Below are 12005 nucleotides of genomic sequence, written 5' to 3'. Positions count from 1 at the left end.
CACTGTGCAAAAGTTCCGCAGGACCCTTTTTTATCTCACAGCAGTTTATCATTGTATCCTTTGGTGTCTGATCTACATACATGTACAGTGTGTAGTTGTTAATTAGACACCACCGCCAAGCAGCAGAGTCTATCACAAGCAGACTCATCACTGTTGACTTTGGAGTGGCAGATGGATAATATGGTGAACAGCCAGGCATAATAAAATAGTCCTGAGACAAGTCTACTCCTTATCAGAACCCCCCCTCCCCTCCCCTGTGCTTTCAATAGAAAGGATCTTCCCATGGTGGCGACGGATTGCATTGCAGCCCTATAGGAGGCATTCAGCTCTAAAGAAATGTGGTTTTGTGTGTTTAAGTGGGACCATGCTATTGGATTTGGAAGTGACTGGTGTAAGGTGCTGTGCCTTTAAGAGCTGTGTGTTTGTTTAGAAGCTCCTCCTTGCTCTCAGCCTGCAATGTGCAGTTAGTTAGCAGACAGGCTCTGCGAGGCAGCATGTATAGTGCATTCTCTGTATACACACCAGGCTGGAGTGACATGCTATGCACTGAATGGAACTAAGTTATTGTGCAGATACCTGCCTGCCACTAACTGCATACACTGAGCCTCAGGAGAACAGAGAGTGACACAAAGGCTGAATAGATAACCTGGCGGAGATGCAGAAATTCATTCACAGCCAGAAAGATTGCTCTGGCTGCTGAAGGCAGCAGTCACATCCAACTCAGTGTCCTCTGACAGGAATATAAAAACCTTGTGCTGGGGGGGAAAAAAAAAAAGAAGTTGCTTTTTGGTCCTAAGATAGGTGCACAAAACATGCATTTTGGATGAGCAATGTTCTGTGTCCACCAGATTGCAAACTTGCAAATAAAACAAGTTCTTCTTCAAGATCAAGAACTGAGATTGGCTGCCTGATACCTCCAGCTTGGTAACAACCAGCTATTACTTCTTGCCTTCTTCCCCTTTTTGGCGTTCCAGAGTTGGTTTTAACGAATGTTAGCGGGATTTATTAAGAAGAAAATGTGCGGCGTTGGTTTTTGGAAGCTGTCCGTCTCCGTGGGGCTAGTACTGGTGATCCTGAGCGAGGTGGCACCTCAGCCGTGCCCAACTCAGTGCACTTGTACCGGGACCACAGTGGACTGTCACGGGCTGGCTCTGCGTAGTGTGCCTCGCAACATTCCCCGGAACACAGAACGACTGTGAGTATATCTGTCCATGTACACTTGTGCGCAGGTCTGCAAATGGCACTATATATTGTATGCCTTTTAAAGCTCAGTCACACACATGGACACATTATCTAGTGCTGGGTTTAATTGCTAAGTCCAAGACAATATTCAAAGATGTGCAGTCAGTGTTTATATAATAGTGCATACACTTTACCAGGCAAGTGCCTGACTCCATCTGAATGAAATCCCAATTCCTCTCTTCAGTAGACCATGCTCCCCCCCTTCCTCTTACACAGCATAGTTCTAGCAGTCTTTCAAGCACAACCATCATTTAATATTTATGCATGATGTGACATAATAAGTGGCGTTATTACCTCCTCAAGGCCTCTTAGCTTCACCATGGCACAGTTTTCTCCAGTCATGGGACGCAGAATAAAACAGTTTACTGGAGTGTGTGGATGTAAATGCTTCAAGCATTGGTTTTTCCTGCCACACATTAGTAAGACCACTTAACTCTCACCAGAGCCCAGCGAATTACACAGTGTGGATGACATCACTAGTGCAACCGAAAATGCGTCCAGTATGCCAGCATCAGTTTGCGTGGACATTTATGGTTTTATTTTTATTTTACAGAATGATGTTTATTCGCCTGTAAGAAGTATACAATACAGCTGAATAAAAGGAGACTGACAGATAATACAGTATGCTGTGATAGAGGGGTCTAATCTTATCACCAGCAGGCTGTCAGTTTCATTTGTGTTGCAGGGTGGGGATAGTAAGATAAAGGACACTAAAATGTCACATTTCAAATTCCAAACACCTACACTAAATTACTTAAGAGTATACGTTCTAGATTATTACACCACTCAACAAACTACTAAGCATTTTTAGTGTGTTCTAAAACTCTTGCAACCGGTATCTCGCTATACGTCCCGTTATCAGGTTAGGGATTCCTAATCCTTACATAAGAACCATATGTTTTAGATAATCCGTTACATGGCCAAAATTACTTTTTAAAACTTTGTTCCATTTGATTTATGGGGAAGTCCTTGATCTCAGGATAAAAAACTAATAGACTGTTGAGATATCCCATACCATCTCCAAGTGCTGACAAGCCTTATGTTTTTTTAGCAGATACTGTATTGCATGGACATCTAGGAAAGTGCTCCAAAGAATATTGTACAAGACACATGCTGTTGCCTTTTTTTCTGGTGAAGTTTTGCCTTTCCTACACACAGGACATAACTTTTTGTTTGTTTAAGGCTTCTGTCCAGGGGCAGACTGACCAGTAGTTTCAACTCTCATTCAGTCACTTTAATGACAAGCAGTACCCATAAAAAGAGGGGTCTATTTCCAGAGTGTTATTCAGATCATTCTTTATTGCATAGTGCTAATAGTTACATTGCCAAGAGTAATTAACACTATAGGGAAGCAGATGTGTAAATAAAAATTTTTGTTTTCGTAAGTTTTGAAAGCTTTGGCGTGACTTTGTGTCACCAGCGGCAGTATTAATTCAGATCTCTGTTTATTTGAACTGGCCCTCATGAGGGCAAGCTTAAATCGAGATGTTGAACTAAGATATAAACTAAAGTGTTACTAGCCATGACAGTATATTAGTGTTGCAATGATAACAATAACGTATCAACTTTGAGCAGTGTCCCAGTTGCTTCCTTTTAAAAAAAAAAGTGAAGTAAAGAGTTAACTTTTCCGCATATTTAGGATTGCAGCTTAATACGATCTTTTGAAGTTCAAAGTCTTGTTACTGACAATTGTTTTAACCCAGCCATGTTTGTATTAGGAAATTAGGCCATTATATTCCATCTACAGCCTGTTTGCATGATTGGATGGTTTTTTGTTTTTGTTTTAGTAGTGCATAGTTTAATTAATTTTTTTTAATATGACTTATGCAATACATATTTGTATTGCTATAGTTGCAAATTTTAGAATTTGTGTGCAGCTAAAATATTGAATATTCTGTGTCAATATTGTCAGGTTGTAAAATGATGCAAATGCACGTAACTGTTATGAGAAACCATTAAGCAAAGCTTTGATTTAAAAAAAGAAAAAGAAAAAAGTTCTTTAATGCTTGTTAAAGATGTTTGCATTTGTGTAATGTCTAACTAAAATCAGTTTATGGTGTTCCCCACAAAAGTGACCATAAGACACTTTTAAAGCTTAGTATGAGATAAGAGTTACAAATGTGTTGTTTTATCAAGTGAAGTTTGGAACTCATTTATCTGTTAAGATAATATTGACCTGTTGCAAGACACAATGTAGTTGGCTATTCCACTTTTTTGTTTTAAGAATAAATAAACCTCCATAAAACGTTCATATAAAAATCATTACTTGTTATATGCATATAATTTTTTTTTTTGCATTTTCCCAGTGATCTGAATGGAAATAACCTCACAAGAATAACTAAGACAGACTTTGCGGGTCTCAGGCATCTCCGTGTTTTGTAAGTATTTATTATTGCTTTGTATTGTATGTGAATGTACAATGTTCCACATTTTGAAACCGTTATTCACTGCTCACAAGAGAATTTGTATTTTAAACACATGTTCCTAAGGTATATTAAAATGTAAAATTATTAATTGTATTTTTTTCAATATATTTCATAATTCATATAGATCTCATTAATAGAAATATGAAGCAACTGCCACAATACACCGACTGGCAATAAGATATAGTATAAGGCTTCTTCAATTCTAGATGCAACTTGAAGGACTTAAAAAGTTTTTTCTGCATTTTATTAAAGTAACAACTGTCATCTGTAAGTAATTAGATAGAGCTGTCAGTGTTTTCAAACACATTTGCGAAATTGTAGTGCATTGCTGCTTTCTTTCAGCTCGTTCAAATGTTTTTTAAATTAAAAACAAAACACTTAGAATAAGGAAAATATTCCATATTTATCACTCTTATAGTTTTTCTGTATCTAAGGTTATAAATAATGATTGTTAAAGTTGTTTTTTGTTATTATCCTTGCTTTCTTAGATTAATAATGCTGATCATATGTTAGTTTGTTTGTGTTATTACATTTTGATGCAAGGTTTTTATTGGAAACTTTATTTCGCAGTCCAGTTAGAAGAAGTAAAAGGATGATTTTTTTTCCCATTACTTTTCAGCAACTATTCACCTATATAAAATAAAAATAATCACAATAAGCCAACATTATAGTGGCAAGTTTCAACGAAACCTATCCGTGACTGCCTCTATGTGCTGTGCGCACAATTGGCTGATAAATAACTGCAAAAAACAAATAACTTCTTAAAAAATTGTTTTCTATTACACAGCATTTGCCTGTATGTTTTCTAATCATAGCTGTATATTTTTTTTAATAATATTAATGATTGTGGAAGACGACTAGAGGATTATATCCCCCCTTTCCAACCCCCAAATTGTATTTCCCTTATTGCTCTAAAGCTCATTTAATTCATTTAAGTTGATGTGACATGCCATTGTATTATTGGAATGTTGTAATTAATAAACATGGTCTGGCCTTTTGTGCTTTAATAAAGACATATTAATGTCTGCCCGATTAATAATGTATCAAAACACTTCTTTACTCTGCATTTCAGACAGCTTATGGAGAACAAGATTAGCACCATTGAAAGGGGAGCATTTCAAGATCTGAAAGAATTGGACAGATTGTAAGTATTTTTTCTAATTGCAAACTTGACTAGGAGTCTTATTTTGTGCATGCATTAGAATAGTTTTTTGATAATACAGAGATTAAATAGGTCCACTTGGGAATTAATACATTGTATTTAGAAAAGCAGACTAGAAAAAAAAACAAAAAACATTGTATTACGTCCTCCTGTTTTGAACCAGAAATGGAGTCTCGGAAGCTGGAAGCCCCCCGTTATATAATACTGTTGGACAGACAGAGCTAAAGCTGAGGAGAGAGTTTATTTCTCTGTGAAAGTTTATCACTGAAACCAAGTGGCTCGTTCATGTCTACCTGCTGTTTTTACGCAATTTTTGGCGGCTGATGAACACTTGAAAAGTGCTTTAAATCTGATACGTAATTGTTTTCTTTTGGCTTCATTCCTACCATAATGTTCCAAAAAGTTAGCAATGTGCTTAAAACCTTAGAACTGTGCACAACCTATCTCTCTAACATTGCACTACCAGTATACTGAATTATCCCATGAGAATTGTGTTAAAATTACTTGTTAACTTAAATAAATCAAAAGCCCTTTGTTAGTTGACTGTATCGGGTAAGAAAAATATTTTACCTAATTTTTATACATGCACTGTGCATAAAGTCCATTATGAAGCTATCATTGCTCACTATGTACACACAAATAGCTGGTAGGGTCAAAGGCAGCCACTCAGGAAAATGTAGTTCTTAGGACGAAACAAACTTTGTAAGTAAACTGGATTAGCCAGTTCTTTTTTGCTAACTAGTTTTATTCCCCCTTTTTTTTCCCCATAACCTGCTTTCAGTGCTGAATAAATGGGCCTGTATCATAAATTAATGTATCCTTAAGGACACTCTGATACAGTGAGATTGGTGTAGAATAAAATAAATAAATAAAATTCCCTGACTGCCTCTCACCACATGTGGGATGGGCTTTCAGCCATTGCTGGTTTAGACAATCATGCACGTCTATCAGGGCATGTCTAGTTGACATTTCTGGCAGTAGAGCATCTTTTTATTTTTCTAGTCAACTTGATTCTGTTGTGTGTTTTTTTGTGATCACTGTTGGTTGCAGCAGAGATGCTCTGTACTTCATCATACAGATCTGTATTTTCATTGGTCATTGTAGCCTCTTTATATTTTGAGCGATTGCATTTGTCCATCACTTGATAGCAAAGTATTTTGCCTGAAAATATCTATAACGTCTGTTTGAAAATTACTCCTGTGTTCTGCAGTTCATTATGTGTTCTACTACAACCTGTATTCATTGGGGGGTATATTGTTTTATTTTTATTACTTTATTTTTTTTTTTATGAAAGATGTCTGGTTTGCTTTGGATGTCAAAACTTTAACAATGTGTGATTCTGAGGTTAAAGCTGGCCACATGCACTGCACAATTGCTGGCAATGTTGGTCTATTGGACAAATTTTTTCTTTTTGTATGGCCTAGAATTAAGCATGATGGCCAACTATAATCCAGTTAGGTATGGACCATTATCTGGCATGATGGAAAATGGGGTCTGAGAATGACCACTATCCGCCTTTACTTGCGACCACACTGATGGACCCAGTGGTAGGCTGGAACTGATCCAGTTGCCAAGACTTTCAACAGAAATGTCGGATATCTGTCCCACTTGAGTGACCAAATTTGACAATGATACAATTTTTGTGCAGCTGTACTCTTCGCAACTAAAGTTGTGCATTGGGCATGCACTTTGACACTGTTAGTGGCCGGACATTATTTTTGCAAAGCACAACTTAGGGCGCTATTCAATTAGTTTCGCACCCGCGATAAAGTTTTGCATGCCCGGCTTTTGACCTACATCATGTATTTTGTCAGCGGAAACTATTGTGTGCATACCTGCTATTCGCCCTATTCAATTCCAAAAGACGCAAAGACGGTGACACGCGAAGTCAGAACAGGCGAAAAGTGGTGTCCGAATCGGGGAAATCAGCCTGAACCCCCCAAAAAAGATGCAGAAACATTGGGGATCAATGTAATAGTGCCAGATTAGCCCTAACAAAACTGTTTGGGATACTTAAGTTGGTACAATTGCCTCTAATTAGCGTCTTTGCAGAAGTGGTGAAGAATAGCATAAAGCAGTATTTCTTGGTGAAAAGACGTAGTCCTGTCAAATTTGGGGTACCTGATAATGGGTGCTAGCATATTTTAATGTCTCTAAAGTGCAGTTTTAATAAAAATGAAATTCCTCCCTCATAAAAGCACCTGCAATCCCAAAAACACTTGACCCCTTCTTAGTACATCCCAGAACCTTATTTTGCTAGTTTACGAAGTTGTCCCCCCACTTTGTACTTTTTCGCCCCCAAATTCAAAGTACTTGGGGGGAAGGTTTGCTTTTTCCCTGGAATTTTTTGACACAGTTGTCTTTGGGGGGCTGTCCCAAGGGTTCTGAGTGGTTTCCCCACTTTTGCACCCCAAAATATAAATTTTGCACTGCTTTTCTCCTGCTATTCAGAGGTGAATCTTTTTCGCCTATTACATTACATTGACTTTCCGCGTACATGAAAAGTGGGTGGAATTGAATACGGAGATAAGTTTCTAATAGGTGAAAAGTCAGAAACGGCGATATAGTTTTTCGCGATCTCGGCTTTTCGCTTCCAATTGAATGCGGCCCTTAGTTGGCATAGAGCAGGGGTGGGGAACCTTTTTTCTGCCAAGGGCCATTTTCATATATATAACATTATTTGCAGGCCTGGTGCAGGCCACGACCACGACCATCTGTGTGACATCACACGGGGGAGGGGCCACAATCGCCGGTGATTACAGCAATGCCTGGAGCATGCTGAAGATGCTCCGGGGAGCTTTAAGGCAGCGGTGTGACCATCTGAAGTGTCCTAAGGACGCTCCAGGCAGCACTGCTGTATAGATTCTGACTGCAGGGTGCTATTCTAGGCACTGCTAGCCAGATGAGGCTAGCAGAAAAAAGCTCAGAGGGCCAGACTAAATGATTCCGAGGGCCTTATATGGCCCCTGGGCCTGAGTTTCCCCATCCCTGACATAGCGGAACAAAGTTTACAGTAAATTGGCTGTTGAGCAAGTAATGCGGCATGTTGTGTATATACTGAAAACCAGACATTTTAGCATTTTCAATTACCTTTATCTTTGAATTGACATGTACTGTATGGAAAAGTCCATGCCTCTTCCTAGTAATGTTTCCATTTAGATTCTCCATGTACGGTTCTCTGTCTTCACACTGTACACCGTAATGCTGGAGGGGTACTATAATGGAAACTCTACAGGCCTCATAAAGTATAGCACTTTAAAGGGAATCGGTATGAAATACCAGAAGCTGAATAGCCGGCGGTTCAAATACCGACAGCGGCATCCCGATAACTAAAAATCCTGACATGGGTGGTTAGTATAACATCCCTAGCCCTCTCCCCCCCCCCCCTAACCCTCCCATAGTGGTGCCTAACCTTAACCTCCCCCTGTAGTGCCTAACCCTAACCTTCTCCCGGTGATGTCTAACCCCTTCCCCCTTGCTGCACCCCAAACCTAACCCTCCTGGGGCGGTGGCTAACCTTAACCCCCCCTCCCCGGTTGTGCCTATCCCTAATTCCCCTCCCCCCGTAGCCTAACCCTCGCAGGGGGGTGCCTAACCCTAAGTCCCCCCAGGGGTGCCTAAACCTAACCCCAGCAGCGGCTATCCCCCCCCACCCGCGGCTATTACCTAAACTGTCCCCATTTACCATCGTTCGGGATGCTGGCTGCAGGGATTTTGGCGTGGGGCTAAAGATAGACGTCAGGATTTCGATGCCTATCTTAAGTCCTGGGTCGGGCTTCCACTGTCGGGATTCCGACGGCCGGCATCCCGGCTACATCTAATCTGACTACATCCCCTTTAAAGATCCCATACAGATATAATGGACCCTTCACAATACGCAATAATTACCTAGTTGGCTTTCAAGTGCATTTCGAGGTGCCCGCTCACTTCGCAGTCTTTGGAGTCACTTCCTGAAAAATGACTCTACACCTAGGGGTATTATTTATTAAAGTGAGAGTTTTTAGAAGTGGAGATGTTGCCCATAGCAACCAATCAGATAATAGCTAGAATCTGATTAGTTGTTATGGGCAAAATCTCCACTTCTAAAAACTCACCCCCTAGTTTTACTCTGAAAAGTACGCAGGTTGAAAGGAGTAAAAATTACACAGCAAGTCCAACCAACCATTTTAAGCCCCCTGTCCCCACTCCCATTGTTAAATTAAATGGTTGCTTTCCTCCTAAAATATTTAGTGATGAAAATAATAATAATGATAAGTGACTGCCACTGTCCCCCAGCAGTACACCATCAAATAATGTTATATAAGAGATCTTTCACAAACTCCAGCACCTGAAAGGTGGTGGAGAATTGAAGTGCTTTTGCCAGGGATGGAAAATGCTGTGCTATACATCCTCCTACAAGGCAGGAAACATCCCTATCAATAGCTTTTATTGAAATAATCCTGTCCCCTACAGCAGCCATTCTTTCCACCAAACTCCTCATATGGGTTGGTGGCGAAAAATCCAGATGGTCTGCAGACTCGTGCACTTTCCCGTTAAACTGGGTGTAGTTGCATTAAGATAGGCACATGACATCACAAAATACAATTGGTGCTACAGTTTGACGGTTTTGAGGCTTATAAATGTCCTTTATAGTGTTTGCTCCTCACTGAAGAGTGTGCTTCATACAATCCACACATTACTGATATCGGGATGTGTAGTGAGGCATCAGCTAAAGCTAATTCCCAATCTGTCCATGAATTAGTTGTACAGTAAATATTGTATGTACACGGATGGTGACATACAAAAAAAGTACTTGTTTTTAGTTTATGTTCCCTTCCACAGCGTTCTGTGCGGTCAGGTGTTATCCCTGACCGAATTCCTTAAGCCTTTTGTTTTCAAAATACACGGTCTTCTATAGGGGTATTTTTAAGCTTGAGGCGAAGTTTGCCGTGCCAGCTTTAGTAAGTAAGTGTCTTTGTCAATCTGTTTGCAATTGAGAACCCATATGTTTATTCATTGCTCTTGCTGTAGGTATAGATGTGTTTCTGGTGTCTTATCAATTACATGTATTCTTTCTTACTGTGTGTTTTTAGTAGGTTGATGAGCATAAACACAGTTCTTCATTGCTTTATGAATCTGCCCCTAGAATGTCTTGAAATCGTATGAGCTCATGGGTCAATAATGTCCTTGTGTCTGATCCATCTGCCACCCTGAATTCACTTCTTATGTATGTCCTGCCCACATGTGTCACGGGACTCTTGGAATGTGCGGTGATGGAATCGTGCTATAGCCATTGTGATGGGTCTTACACTGGTGCGTGCATCTTTTTGCAGCAAGGTTGTTGCTTTTGCAAATTAGTACACGTTAGTATTCCCTGTTGTATAGGAGGATCTGTGGGGGCCAGGGTGTAACTATGGATTGCTATTTAGTTGTGGTGTTCTTTGATGTTGCATTCACCATTCAGGCAACGTAGTCATATGAATAGGGCAGTGCTGTTGAAGGGGCAGCATAAAATAATTTTATGTTCATTTTATTTTCTTCTTTGCTAATTGGTCTTTTCCAGTCCCCTGTAGCCTTAGTAAAACACAGGAAAAGGAGGTTGTGGATAAGGAATGTTGGGTATACTACACATTGACTAAGGGGGTTCATAAGGATGGGGGATGAATCAAGTCATCGAGAGAGATAAAATGGGGAAGTTACCCATAGTCACCAAACAGCTTCTAACTGTCATTTTGTAGAATCTTACCTGTTGCTATGGGCAAATTCTCCACTTTCTCTCAAAGGTTTGATACATCTCGCCCATAGTGAGCATGTTTCCTCTAGTTGTCCAGGGAAATTGTTCATGCTCTAGCCAGGCCGCACTGGAGGGAAACTGTGAAAATTACCCTGACCATCCCAGAGCTATTGCAGGTAACAGATCTAGGGCTATTTATCAGTGTCACTTTTAGACATTCCAGCTTGGATTGGGTAATGATAGACAGAAACTCCCTCACCTGGAACTTTATATTGCTGGCAGCACACTGATTGACAGTCCCAGCAGGCGCGTATGCAGGGGGGTTTCCGAGTACCTAGAAACCCCCCCTGGCCGCCGATTTAACGCAGCCAGGGACGATTCTAGGGGTGGGCTGCAATTACTCGAGGCGCTCTACCTTGCCCCTAGCTGTCAGCCTGTCACTTACAGTAGGCATTCTGGTGCAGCGGCTGCAGTGCTGCGCGGCTCGCCTCTCCCACCGCTGACTGTCCCGGTCCGTCCCCGAACATTGATGACGTGGCTGCTCGGCGCACTGAAGAGCAACTTTAAGCCACGCCTCGATGCCGAGGAGCCCGGGCACGGCGGGTGCCATTTCTGGGAAGGATTGGGAGGGTTAGACTCCATGCCACCGCTGGCCAGGTCGGCAGCAGCAGCACTCAGCAGGCATCCAGTCTCTCTCACAGTGAGAGTGAGAAAAAAAAGAGAGGGGGCTGACACTCTGCAGTAGCATAAACATCCCATCTGAAAACCATATGTGGTATGATGTGTGGGGGAGCAATGTGGTATGTTGTGTGGGGGAGCAATGTGGTATGTTGTGTGGGGGAGCAATGTGGTATGTTGTGTGGGGGAGCAATGTGGTATGTTGTGTGGGGGAGCAATGTGGTATGTTGTGTGGGGGAGCAATGTGGTATGTTGTGTGGGGGAGCAATGTGGTATGTTCTGTGTGGTATATTCTGTGGGGAGCAATGTGGTATATTCCGTGTGGTATATTCTGTGGGGAGCAATGTGGTATATTCCGTGTGGCATCTTTTGTGGGAGAGCAATGTGTTTTTTTTTCTACTGTGAGATGGACGGGACTGAACAGGAATCGGGAAAACAGCAGTTGATTTTGCTGTCTTTAAATTAATCCTATGGTTATGTTAATGTCCAGGTCTGAATATTGTTGACACTTCAACTTTGCCCGCTGTCGCATATTTTTTGGGGTCCTATCTAGCATTATGTTGCCTTTAAACTATTTAATTGTAAGATCATTTTCAATGCCTGGTGATCACACGTTTATAAATAAAAAATTAAAACTGACTGCATTACAGCTGTATTACACGTTGTATATATTGCTACCAATTACAGTATGTGATCGAACTCTGCCTTACAACTTGAGAACAAGGAGGAGCATAATTGGCTCTTTAGTTGAGCTTTGATCCAGATGGGGATAGGATAACCCATC

At 40.9% G+C, this 12005-nt stretch overlaps 1 protein-coding gene across 3 annotated transcripts in view; it reads left to right on the top strand.

Moving 5' to 3' along the window:
- Window positions 1–478: 478 nt before the first annotated feature.
- Window positions 479–12005, top strand: part of SLIT2 (slit guidance ligand 2) — a 336221-nt gene continuing 324694 nt past the window's right edge. For all 3 annotated transcript variants that reach the window (XM_088450628.1, XM_088450627.1, XM_088450629.1), the window contains exons 1-3: window positions 479–1195; window positions 3549–3620; window positions 4741–4812. In XM_088450628.1, coding sequence (XP_088306754.1) covers window positions 990–1195; window positions 3549–3620; window positions 4741–4812 — 350 coding nt within the window. In that variant the 5' untranslated portion in view covers window positions 479–989. The remainder of the gene's footprint in view (window positions 1196–3548; window positions 3621–4740; window positions 4813–12005) is intronic.

This window comes from Taudactylus pleione, unplaced genomic scaffold, assembly GCF_031769625.1.
Source record: "Taudactylus pleione unplaced genomic scaffold, aTauple2 ptg000520l, whole genome shotgun sequence".
NCBI lineage: Eukaryota > Metazoa > Chordata > Amphibia > Anura > Myobatrachidae > Taudactylus > Taudactylus pleione.
Note: the sequence above shows the minus strand (reverse complement) of the source record. Positions and strands in the feature narration are given on the sequence as shown.